The 12,636-nt window shown below is 44.3% G+C and overlaps 1 protein-coding gene across 2 annotated transcripts; it reads right to left on the bottom strand.

Annotated features, from left to right (window-relative positions):
* Positions 1-8,340: 8,340 nt before the first annotated feature.
* LOC139384126 (zinc finger protein 664) lies at positions 8,341-11,835 on the bottom strand. Of its 2 annotated transcripts, none has more exons than XM_071128794.1 (2): positions 11,513-11,835; positions 8,341-9,917 (listed from the first exon to the last, which is right to left on the bottom strand). In XM_071128794.1, exon 2 carries the CDS (start codon positions 9,763-9,765, stop codon positions 8,725-8,727), a length of 1,041 nt encoding a protein of 346 aa, XP_070984895.1. In that variant the 5' UTR covers positions 9,766-9,917; positions 11,513-11,835; the 3' UTR covers positions 8,341-8,724. The 2 variants fall into 2 exon arrangements, with proteins under 2 accessions (XP_070984895.1, XP_070984896.1); XM_071128795.1 differs by having other exon boundaries at positions 11,506-11,616.
* Between the last annotated feature and the right edge of the window lie 801 nt (positions 11,836-12,636).

Below are 12,636 nucleotides of genomic sequence, written 5' to 3'. Positions count from 1 at the left end.
AGGTAGGGTTTCAGATGTCTTTGGAAGATGGGCAGGGACTCTGTTCTAGCTTCAGGGGGAAGTTGGTTCCACCATTAGGGTGTGAGGACAAAGAACAGCTTGGACTGGGCTGAGCGGAAGCTGCCCTCCCGTAGGGGTGGGAGGCCCAAGAGACCTAAGGTGGCATAACAGAGTGCTCGGGTTGGGGTGTAGGGTTTGAGCATTGCCTGAAGGTTGGGGGGGGGGGAAGTTCCTCTCTCTGTTCTGTAGGTAAGCACCATGGTCTTGTAGTGGATGCGAGCATCACCTGGAAGCCAGTGGAATGTGCAGAGGAGTGGGGGAGGGTCATGAGAGAGCTTGGGAAGGTTGAAAACCAGGCGGGCTGCTGCGTTCCGGCTAAGTTGCAGGGGTGGCACAAGCGGGAAGCCCAGCCAACAGCGAGTTACAGTAGTCCAGATGGGAGAGGACATCTGCCTGGATTAGGACCTGGATTAGGACCTGCGCCGCTTCCTGTGTGAGGTAGGGTCGTACTCTATGAATGTTGTAGAGCATGAACCTGCAAGAGCAGGTCACTGCTTTGATGTTTGCAGAGAACGACAGGATGTTGTCCAGGGTCATGCCGAGGTTCTTTACTCTGGGAGGGTGACACTGTGGAGTGTCTGTGGAGGGAGGAAGGGGGGGGGATTAAGGAGGGAGTTGAAGGTGGAAAAGAGTTTCCTAGGGTTAGAGGTAGAAGCTTGAAATTTAGAGTGATAGAAAGTGGCTTTAGCAGCGGATACAGAGGAAGAGAAGGTAGAGAGGAGGGAGTGAAAGAATGAAAGGTCATCTGGAAGTTTACCAGGCTACAGTCACAAGTACATTCATTATATAGATTATATCAGCACCTACCAGGCTACAGTCACAAGTACATTCATTATATAGATTATATCAGCACCTACCAGGCTACAGTCACAAGTACATTCATTATATAGATTATATCAGCACCTACCAGGCTACAGTCACAAGTACATTCATTATATAGATTATATCAGCACCTACCAGGCTACAGTCATAAGTACATTTATATAGATTATATCAGCACCTACCAGGCTACAGTCATAAGTACATTTATATAGATTATATCAGCACCTACCAGGCTACAGTCACAAGTACATTCATTATATAGATTATATCAGCACCTACCAGGCTACAGTCACAAGTACATTCATTATATAGATTATATCAGCACCTACCAGGCTACAGTCATAAGTACATTTATATAGATTATATCAGCACCTACCAGGCTACAGTCATAAGTACATTTATATAGATTATATAAGCACCTACCAGGCTACAGTCACAAGTACATTTATATAGATTATATCAGCACCTACCAGGCTACAGTCATAAGTACATTTATATAGATTATATCAGCACCTACCAGGCTACAGTCACAAGTACATTCATTATATAGATTATATCAGCACCTACCAGGCTACAGTCACAAGTACATTAATTATATAGATTATATCAGCACCTACCAGGCTACAGTCATAAGTACATTTATATAGATTATATCAGCACCTACCAGGCTACAGTCATAAGTACATTTATATAGATTATATCAGCACCTACCAGGCTACAGTCATAAGTACATTCATTATATTGATTATGACATTTCTTATCCAGGCATGCATCTGGATTACAATGTGTGTCTATTTCTTTTGTACATTGGCTTTTCTTATGCTATACAGGTGTGGTTACAGGTTCTTTAAAAGCTTTTAATGATTCTGTTTCATTACATTATTATTTAACAATATGCTAGTGAAAAATCATATATTCCCCCCTTTGGGACTTAATAAGTCCCAACCATTAAATTTGTTCCAGTACAAGTGAGAAGGAGAAGCACCTTCTGTATTGTTATGGAGGCAATCTGCCTCCCTTTCTCCTTTTCAGCCTTTGCACCTCTTCCTCATTCATACTGGGGATTCAGGACCAAACATCTCATTTCAAATATAGCTAGAAAGAAAGAAAAGATCCATCCTTAAGCCAATTGTCCTTTAACATACTGTGTATAAGCATGTGCATGCGTTTCTTTGCCTTGCCCCAGATTCTCAGTTATGTAAAATATAAGAACAAGAAAAACATCAAAAATGATCAACTGAACCTCATAAACCCTTTTAACGTTGTTCTCAATATGACACCTAAACATATGGCCCTCCCTCACAGACACCTCTCTAACAACTGTTTGGTATTAAGTGAAAAAACCTGTTAGAGGATTATGGGCATGGTCCGTGGACTCTTGTAACCGGAAAACCCTATGTCACATACTGTTCTAGGCAAACAGATATTCAGAAGGTCTAACATCATTTATCATTCAGTAACTGTTACATTGAGTACATGGTTATATACTTTTAGCATTGATTACATGGTTATATCCCTTTAACAGTGACTACATGATTATATTCTGTTATACTATGTGTATACTTTAAACACATTCCCTATCCCAACATAAGGGAACAGCATGATGAAAATGTCCAAGTTTCACATCATCTAGTTTGCACCATTTGCACAAACGCCGCAGGTTCAGGTACTATTAATATACCTGTCATGGAGGATTTGCTACACAGTATACAATTGTCCAGTCTATGTTTTTGGGCTGTATTCTGAGCCCACTTATAACAGCCATTTTTTGTTGCTTTCCTCAATTTTGGGTCAATGTTTGTGTTACGAATCCATTTGGCTCTACAGTCTAGGGGGGATGGCAACGAGACCCGTAACATAACTCATGCATATTATAACAGTGAAAAAGTAACAGTGAGAACAAAAACCACAGACAAATTCAATCTACAGTCAAACACTCAGGGTTTATTTTTAAACACACGGTAAAGGGGGTGGGAAGAGGGGCTGAGCTGGACCCAAGGAAATAAATATCCTAAAACACCCCTAAGCTAGACTAGCCTGCTTTAAGAACAGTGAGCTAACTAACCAAAAATACAGTGGGTGGTCCGCCCAGTTCTAACTAGGGTGTTTAGACAAAGTTTACCTACGGGTAATGTATGCCCATGGGCGAATTGTCTTGGTACCCCCTTATCCCAACAACAAACAAACAGTCATGAAGCACAACAATACATACTCACATAATTCCGGACAAATGTGACATGTAGGAACAAAAACCAAAAGCGAGCTCATTAAAAAGAGAGCGAGAGAGAGATAGCGAGAGATTGAGACACAGAGAGATCGAAACACAGAGAGATCAAGCTCCAGAGAAAACAACTGACTGGGTTTTTAAACCAAGGGAAAGGGGATGTGATAGTAGGGTAAGGGAAAAGGAGCAGGTGTCTTCTGATTAGCAACTGATTAATGACTGATAATTGCCACCTGTGAGGGGAGAAGGAGAGTATCTTGTATCCGTAACAGTTTGATTCTGGGGTAGATTCTTCATTGTGGCTACCCCAACTGGTAACAGATGTCCAGATTTTCTGCAGCAACCCACTTTCTTGTGGTTTTGCCATTGTCTTAGTTGGTATACTAGTGCTAGTGGGAGGTGATTTTACCGATGTTGTAGCTCTTCTTGGTCTTGTTAAGGGCTCTAGGGTAGGGTCCATCTGGATAACCGTCACACTATTCCCTTCTGTCCCTTTTTTATTGTTAATTATTCTTATGACGTATTCCTCGCCCTCCTTTTGGTCAAATCCTTTCATAGTAATTTGCCAATCAACTTTTCCTTTGTATATTTTTAGGTCACATCCTTTAAATCCGAGATGGCTTCTCCCATCATTGGATGATGGGTCCATCCACAGAGCGTTATTTCTGGTAAAGGTTTACTTCTCCTGATTGAGAAGGATTTTCCGATTTCTGCTCCTGTCATTATTTGGGCTGGAATAAAAACACTAATCCTGTTCTCTTTCAAAGGAGATTTAGGAGAAACTTGTTTTGTTATTCTACTTCTGGTGTACTGTATGGTTGTAGGTAGATCTGTTACCATTTCTTCTAGGTTTGCCGCTGTTACTGTCAAGGCCATTCTACCGTTCTTCATCTGTCCTGGTTTCCACTGTCTGTTAGGAAGACCATGTGAGGGCAGAGAAGTCAATGGTAGGGAAGTTTCCTTCCCATTCCCCTGTCGTTGTTTCTCCGTCCCCTTGGACAACGCCTCCGTCAGGGGTATCTGCCAGAGTAGGTATGTCATCAGGAGCAACAAGCATGTCACTCCTCCCCATCCCTGGACTCTCTGGATATTCAGGAGAGTGTATCTGTTGACTGTTGGGACTTGGACATTGGTCCTCTTCTCCTTTTGTTTCCTCCAGGCTCCTGCCTGGTGTATCAGCATCCTCTCCTTCTGTTCCCTCTGGGCTCCTGCCTGATGTATCAGTATCCTCTGCTTCCTCATCGATCCCCCCAGGAACTCTGGTACAGTGGCTTAGATGGTACCACGTAGTGCTTCCTTTCACCTGGACAGCTGTTGGTGTTGCTAGGACCACTTTGTAGAGACCCTCTAGCCTTGGCTCGTTCCACTTCCTCCGGAACACTCGGATGTAGACCTGGTCCCCTGGGATCACCGGACAGGGAACCTCTAGTCCTGGTTCAGGTTTTCACCTTTTTTCTACCTTTGAACGGACAGCACTACGGGAAGGATGGCCAAGACAGAAGTGGGCCAGTCTGCTGGCCCCGTTCCTCTCTGGGAATGCCCAAAAGGCGTATTGGGACCTGAACGATGAACAGGTGGCTAACTACGACGGACTCAAACGGGAGATAATCAGCCGCTACGGGTACAGCCTGGCCCATCAGGCTCAACTCTTCCACAACTGGAGGTTCATAGCCAACGCATCCCCCCGAGCCCAGATGAGCGACCTACTGCGCGTCAACCGTGGTATCCACCCTCTCCATCCAAGACAAACTGGTCCTGGATCGCTTCCTATGGGCACTACCCCACGACATGAAGAGGTCAGCGAGTCTATGCGCACCCCAGACCTTGGAGGGCCTCCTGGAAGCAGTGGAGACGCATCTGAACACTCAGGCCCTGCTGAGTGGGAGCCGGGCCGAGTCGGTGACCTGTTCGAGGAGTCGGAAGGACAGCCCCTTGCTGTGTATCCCGAACCGACAGTCGACAGGGCCAAAGGACAGCAAACCCCTGGAGAGTCGACTGGGGTAGGGCCGACCTGCCACCGACGACCCCAGGTGGATGGAGACCAAAGGAGGTGTTTTCAGTGTGGCGCCCGGGGGCACATTGCCTGGAATTGCGGAAGCTCCATTAGACTCCAGAAGTATGGTTACCCTCGTAACTACGAGCCTGCTGAACCAGGAGATGGAACGTGGTAGGGAGATGTCCATTTCCTGTGTTCACAGGGACACAAAGCGGTATCTAACCACATGGGTCAACATCGTGATGCCACAAGGGAGCTGCCAGATGATGGTGGGTGCAGTAGCAGAGTTGTACCTCTCCTAGTGGGACGAGATTGTCCCAGATACACGATGGGGAGGAGCACCCCATCTTGTACATCAGCCAAAAGCTGATACCCAGAGAAAAAAAATACTCTATTGTTGAGAAAGAGTGTCTAGCGGTGAAGTGGGCGCAAGTATTACCTGTTAGGTACTCACTTCACCTTGGTGACGGACCATGCTCCCCTGGTCTGGATGGCCAGAGGAAGGGACACAAACGATCGCGTCACCAGGTGGTTTGCAAATAAATTCATTAAAAATCCTACAATGTGAATTTCTGGATTTTTTCCCCTCATTTTGTCTGTCATAGTTGACGTGTACCTATGATGAAAATTACAGGCCTCTCTCATATTTTTAGGTGGGAGAACTTGCACAATTGGTGGCTGACTAAATATTTTTTGCCACCAACCTCCTGTTGGGCACACAGCGAACCACCAGCACTCATGGTCCCGGTGAAAGTCGACGGTCACGACACCCACGCTCTGTTGTATTATGGGAGTGTGGTAAAGCTCATACAAGCACGCCTGCTGGCCCATCCGACTGACCGTGGTGAGGAGATGTCCATCTCCTGTGTCCACGTCGACACCAAGCGGTAATCGACCGGGCAGGCCACCATCGTGACACAACAAGGGAGCTGCCAGATGGTGGTAGGTGCCGTACCTGAGTTGCCGGTACCCCTCCTCGTGGAACGAGATTGTGGAGGCACGAGCTGGGAAAAAGCCAGTGGGAGGATCTGAACTTGAAAGCCGCCGTGGCCCAAGTGATTGCAGTGGATGGTACCCAGCCCCAAGAGTTCCATGTGGGTGACAAGGTGCTAGTTTTATTCTCCACCACAGAAAGTAAGTTCCTGGTTGGTGGAGTCCTCTGACCCCTCCAACAGTACACCATGACCTATTTGGATGACATTATCATCCACAGCCAAGGTTGGAAAGATCACCTTATGCGCTCAGGCAAGCCGGGTTGACAGCGAATGTCAAGAAATGAAAACTAGGGTTTGAGGAAGTGGAGTATTTGATTGGACAGGGGAACGTCAAGCCCCAGGGGAGGAAGGTCCAGGCGGTTCGTGACCAGTGGTGGAAAAAGTACCCAATTGTCATACTTGAGTAAAAGTAAAGATACCTTCATAGATAAGAATTGGAGTAAAAGTGAAAGTCACCCAGGGACTTTTTGATGCGACATTTTTAAATATACTTTCGCATCAAAAGTAAATGCAATTCCTAAAATATACTTAAGTATTAAAAGTGCAAGTATAAATAATTTAAAATTCCTTATATTAAGCAATTTTTTAATTAACACTCAGACATCATTTACAAGCTAAGCATTTGTGTTTCTTGAGTCCACCAGATAAGAGGCAGTAAGGATAACCAGGGATGTTCTCTTAGTGCGTGAATTGGACAGTTTTCCTGTCCTGCTAAACATTAAAATTGTACTTTTGGGTGTCAGGGAATATGTATGGAGTAAAAAGTACATAGTTTACTTTAGGTATGTATTGAAGTTGACAAAAATATAAATAATAAAGTACAGATACCCCCAAAAAACTTTAATACTTTAAAGTATTTTTACCAATTTTTGTGACACCCGTTTTCCAGGTACCGATGCTGGTGCAGACAGATGCCTGCGACACGGGGCTAGGGGTCGTCCTGTCCCAGGTACACGATGGGGAGAAACACCCCATCATGTACATAAGCCGGAGGTTGATACCCCTGAGAAAATAAGTACTCGATTGTCGAGAAAGAGTGTCTAGCGGTGAAGTGGGTGCTGACACTCTTAAGTATTACCTGTTGGGCATGCACTTCACGCACTTCACCCTGGTCTAGATGGCCCCTGGCATACAAGCCTTCAGACAAGCCTTCAGGGGGAGACTCGTCGAGGCCTGGTGACAGACGGAGTCTGCATCACGCGGTGATGGCTCCCTCTGCTGGACGTGCCACATCTCAACGGGTCCTCTGGCCAGGACTAATTGGGGCTGATTTAGGCTGGTGAGTAATCAAGGGACTGATTGCTCACCAACTGTATGGGGCCAATAAAACTGCCAGGAGGGCAGCACAAGGGAGGGTTGGAGGTAGTAAGAGGTTGCTACCGGATAGACATCTTCACGGTCTGCTAGAACCTAGGAGCTCTGTGTTCTACCCCAGAGGAGACAGCATTCCCCTGAGCACAGATGGCAGTAACCTGGAAGAGGTCTCCTGGAGAAGACCTGTTTCTTTTCTTTATTGATTTAAGTAAAAACCCTTAAAACAGAGGTATCACCCTTCTGTCCGTGTCTGATCTGTGTAAACGTCTAGATCCATCCCCCCTGGTCTGCCACATTAGATGGCTGCCTTGGCTAATTTAACAATCTAAAAAGTGTTACTGAAATGACTAATTGAGTGACAGTCAGTGACTGACATAACAAGAGAAATTTCTGATGCACAACCATATTTCTAACTTGCACCTTGTGTATTCTACTATTCTAACTCTCAACAGTAAGTTGAGACCCTGACTGAGTTCCTAAATTTGTTTTTGTTTTGGGGGGCCCCTAGCAGCCTAGGGCCCTGAGCAACCGCTTATGTCGCTTATGCCTGGAGCCGGCCCTGGGTAATTTTGTGAAAATTCTATTTATGTGGAAGTTACAATTTGTCCCAGTGTGTACAGTAGGTTAATTACTTCGCATTCTCTATCTTCTGACATTAACATATTTCAAATTCAATCGTTTTTTGTAGATCTAAATATACAATAAGTTATGAGCCACCTCACCTGTAGCTATTTTCTCCCCTGTAGGTTGAGACAAAGAGTTTCCCCATGACATCATAGTTATGGATGTAGCAGGCAGACCTCTAATACTGATACTTGGTTTAAAGTCTGCTTCTTCTGTGGAACTCAGATCAGATACACAGAATGCTGAGCAACATTAAACACTCACAACCTGGAAGAATCACATGATTGAGAAGATAAAATACTGTAACCTGTCCAATCAACATTTATTGTTATAAAAAAGTTAATACTTGGTCCAAGGATGGAGTGATATGATCAAACAAACTTTACGTTATGGTATAGTATGGTACTGTACGATATGGACCATGGTATGAAAAGCATCAGGATTGTATAGCACATTTTAGAGTGTTGAAGTCACACAGGGAAAGTCTAAGTGTGCATTAGTAAATACAAAAGCATGCTTAAAATGTAACAATACCATTAACCACATTACAGTACAGTTTGTGTAATTAAAAACTTTAAGTAATTTGTAATACCCTATCAGTAAATATACATAATATGACTGTTGCAAGTAATAGCACATTTTTGCCACTTATGTTCTTTCTCCATTGTTATACTCCAAGTCCAGAACAGTCATTCTATCCTAATTTTGGCTCTAGTTTTAGAGCGTGTATTGACCTCAGACAAGAGAGGAAGGGTGGATGGAGGAACAGGAGGAGGTAGAAGGGCAGGAGAAGGAGGGTTGGAGGGTGGGGGCAATGTAGGTTTGACATCCTCCTCCTCTTCCTCCTCCTGCCCCTGGTCCATGTCCCCGTTCCTCCTCAGGTGTTTGTCACAGTGTCTCTGGAAGGTGGTCATCTTAGCAAAAGTCTTGTTGCAGACCCTGCAGTGGTAGGGCCTCTGTCCTCTGTGGAGCCTCATGTACAGCTGCAGGTAGGAGGAGCGGACGAAGGACCGGCAGCAGACCCCACAGCAGAGGTCCTCCATGGTGCTGCTGTGTGTCTTAACATGCTGTCTGAGGGACGAGGCTGACCTGAAACTCTGATCACACCTGTCACAGGTGAAGCTCTGTTTGGCTGACTCCAGGGCCTGATGGGCCAGCAGGTGTGTGGAGGAGCGGAAGGCTTTACCACAGTGATCACACCTGTAGGGCCTCTCTCCAGTGTGCAGGCGGTGGTGCATGATCAGCCCAGCCTTCTGGGTGAAAGCTTTGTCACAGACAGAGCACTGGAATGGCTTCTCCCCTGTGTGGAGGCGTCGGTGTGTCTTCAGGTGTGAAGCGCGACCGAAGCCCTTTCCACAGTCTGGACACTTAAAGGGCCTGTCCCCTGTGTGGGTGGTCTTATGGCGCATCAGGTGGGCTGACTGCAGGAAGAGCTTCCCACACACGCCACACTTATACTTCCTCTCCCCGCTGTGGGAGCGCAGGTGTAGGGCCAGGTGAGAGGAGGAGATGAACGTTTTGGAACAGAGAAGACAGGTGTGAGGCTGCTTGTCTGTTCTGCTGCTGCGGCGGTGGCTGTGACGCGCCCGGCCGGAGGAGAGAGAGCGACACTGGGGCTGACGGGGCCTGCTGATTGGTCCAGACCCGTCCTCCACTCCGTCTCCATCCAGCACACTGTTGTTGTTGTTGTTATTGTCAGGCCTCATGGTTGGTGAGTGTCTACTTGACATAGAGTTGACACTAACACCTGTATCTACTCCTGGGCATGCGTTTGGCAGTGGAACTAACACCTGGGTTTGTGTTTGGATGAAACACACACTAACCCTTCTGACGGTTAGTCAAAGGTTTCATCATGACAAGGCGTTTCTCTTCCTCTTCAAACCTGAAAGTAAACACATATAGGGATGCATTAGTGATAGTTCTCGCTATCAAGTGAAGCAACAATGTTAACCTTTATTGAACTTTCTATGGGAACTCGCTTATAATAATGCTCTGACAACAAAATGTTCTGATAAAAATGATAAAACTGCACAGTGCAGCATCAAATTGTCTCTTTTGACCAATAATTGGTTGCCAATCACTACAGTAGCCTACTGGGTAAAGTGTGTGAAGGACTATAGTGCCATCTAACCACTGACATTGTTAGCCTATATGAGGTAGCTGTTGCCAGTGGTGGAAAGAGTACAATTGTCATACTTGAGTAAAAGTAAAAATACATGAATAGAAAATGACTCAAGTAAAAGTGAATGTTGCCCAGTAAAACACTACTTGAGTAAAAGTCTAAAAGTATTTGGTTTTAAATATAGTATCAAAAGTAAATGTAATTTCCAAATTATACTTAAGTATCAAAAGTAAAATATGAAATAATTTCACATTCCTTATATTAAGCAAACCAGAAGACACTTTTATTTTTTTTATTTACAGATAGCCAGGGGCACACTCCAACACTCAGCCATAACAAACCAAGCATTTGTGTTTAGGGAGTTTGCCAGATCAGAGGTAGTAGGGGTGACCAGGGATGTTCTCTTGATAAGTGTGTGACTTGGACCATTTTCCTGTCCTGCTTAGCATTCAAAATGTAACGATTACTTGTGGGTGTCATGTAAAATGTATGGAGTAAAAAGTATTTTATTTTCTTTAGGAATGTAGTGAAGTAAAAGTAAAAGCAGTCAAACATATAAATAGTAAAGTACAGATACCCCAAAAAACTACTTAAGTAGTACTTTAATGTATGTTTCCTTAAGTACTTTTCACCACTGGCTGTTGCACTATTATTTAAATGATTATGCACGTCATTCTCGGTTTTAGGCTCCATCTAGCACAGCAGTCAGACAAGAACTGACTTGCCTAGTTAAATAAAAATAAAATGCATGCCAATCACTGGCAGGCATGGAATCACATTTTCCGCACACGTTCATGAAATCGCGCCATGTAGCCTTGATACAACAAGCATCTCTGTACAACAACATGCATCTGTCCTTATATTTGTTCATTTTTTTTGCCTGAGTGATGAGAAGTGGCCAACATGGCGGGTGTAGCCAGAGATAGTGTATATTACAACGAGACGGTCTGTCTCCGCCATTACAAAGGGACTTGTTGTCCCAAAGGCGGGAAGGTAGAAGGTCTGTGTATCGCTGTATTTTCGCCAGGACAGATTTTGACCCTCTCGCTTCGCATCTTCCTCTCTGGTGTAGACTACCAGTCCCTGCGCTGATTCTTCTACAAACGGAACATTTTCACCGACAATCATATAGTAACCTATATGTCTTTGTAATGTTGTTCGGCATATTACACTGTCTTATGTGTGCGCCTTCTGTTTCCTGGATTTAAGTGGACATCATAAATGGTAGTGTAGCGAGAAGGAAAATAGACCCTGCCTTTCTGATGCTGCTAAATACAGCGACGCTACAAATAAACCATGCTGAATACATATTCTGTAGTGGGCTATATTATTAGCATAGGCTACTTACGACGCACCTTCCCTGGCGACTCACATAATTAGGGTAATGACCGCAATCAGAGAAAAGGCGACAGCGGAATTGTGCCTGCTGCTGCTCCAAAGGTTGGCTAAAATCTGTGTTGTTTTTTTTAACCAAAGATGGTGGATAAATGAAGATCGTTTACTCAGGCCGTTTACGATAACAAAAAATATTTTATGAAAAGTCAGTTCCAGTCTGCTAATAACATGGTGGCTCTCCTATTGACACCAATGCGATAGCAGCTGGGTCTGGTCTGCTTAGTTCATTGACTATTTGAACCAGAAAAAAATTGCGAGTGGGATGCATAGTCCCATACGAGTCCGCATACATAGACTCGGTTTGCTTTTCGCAGATTTCGGCTCGGCGAAATGAACGTCTGCGGTCTCATGGTTAGCGCTAATCTGGATCCTTGGGACGTCACTATCCTTACCCTTAAAATACCTACTTCCTAAACCTAACCACCTAGGTAGGATGTGTAACATACTGAATCATTTGTTTAGCAAATTAGTCATTTATAGTACGTTTGCAAATTCGTAACACATAATACGAATTGTAATTCGTAATTTCGTAACATTTACGAAATGGGTGATGGACATTTATAAATGAATACATACCATATTACACTTAACATATAATACGAAATGGAGTGTCTCGGATTTACATAGTGAATAATATGAAATGCTCTGCGACCAGGTTGAAGAGGAGGGTCATGTGAAAAATATTTTTTCTATTGGGGACTCTAACCAAGTTGATTATTTACCCTAGAATCCCTACTGGTATAAATTAAAACTTAATTAGATATAACTTTTTCTAAACTACAAATTATTAGCTCAATGTAGGCCTAACTCAAAATATTTTGGGAGTAACCTAACTTAAAATGTTGGGATGAGACATTACATTTTTAGTTGAGCAAGACTAGCGGCCTCCGGGAGAAATGTGTAAATGTTTTTAGGTGACAAAGTGCACATTATAGCAGGGAGGGGGGGGGGGGCTTTTAACTCCAAACCAGCACGTCATCATGTTGGGCACCTGCGGAATTATTTATGAAACGTACATAAATGTCTTACTAAATTCCGTCAAGTGAAGATTCTAGGATTTGCTTGCCACACAAATGATTGGGAT

The sequence above is a fragment of the Oncorhynchus clarkii genome, chromosome 25 (genome assembly GCF_045791955.1).
Source record: "Oncorhynchus clarkii lewisi isolate Uvic-CL-2024 chromosome 25, UVic_Ocla_1.0, whole genome shotgun sequence".
In the NCBI taxonomy this organism is placed as follows: domain Eukaryota; kingdom Metazoa; phylum Chordata; class Actinopteri; order Salmoniformes; family Salmonidae; genus Oncorhynchus; species Oncorhynchus clarkii.
This window is presented reverse-complemented; position numbering and strand designations above follow the sequence as displayed.

Coding starts and splice junctions, on each gene's coding strand:
- LOC139384126 (XM_071128794.1), bottom strand. CDS start 9,765: ATGTCAAGTAGACACTCACCAACCATGAGGCCTGACAATAACAACAAC.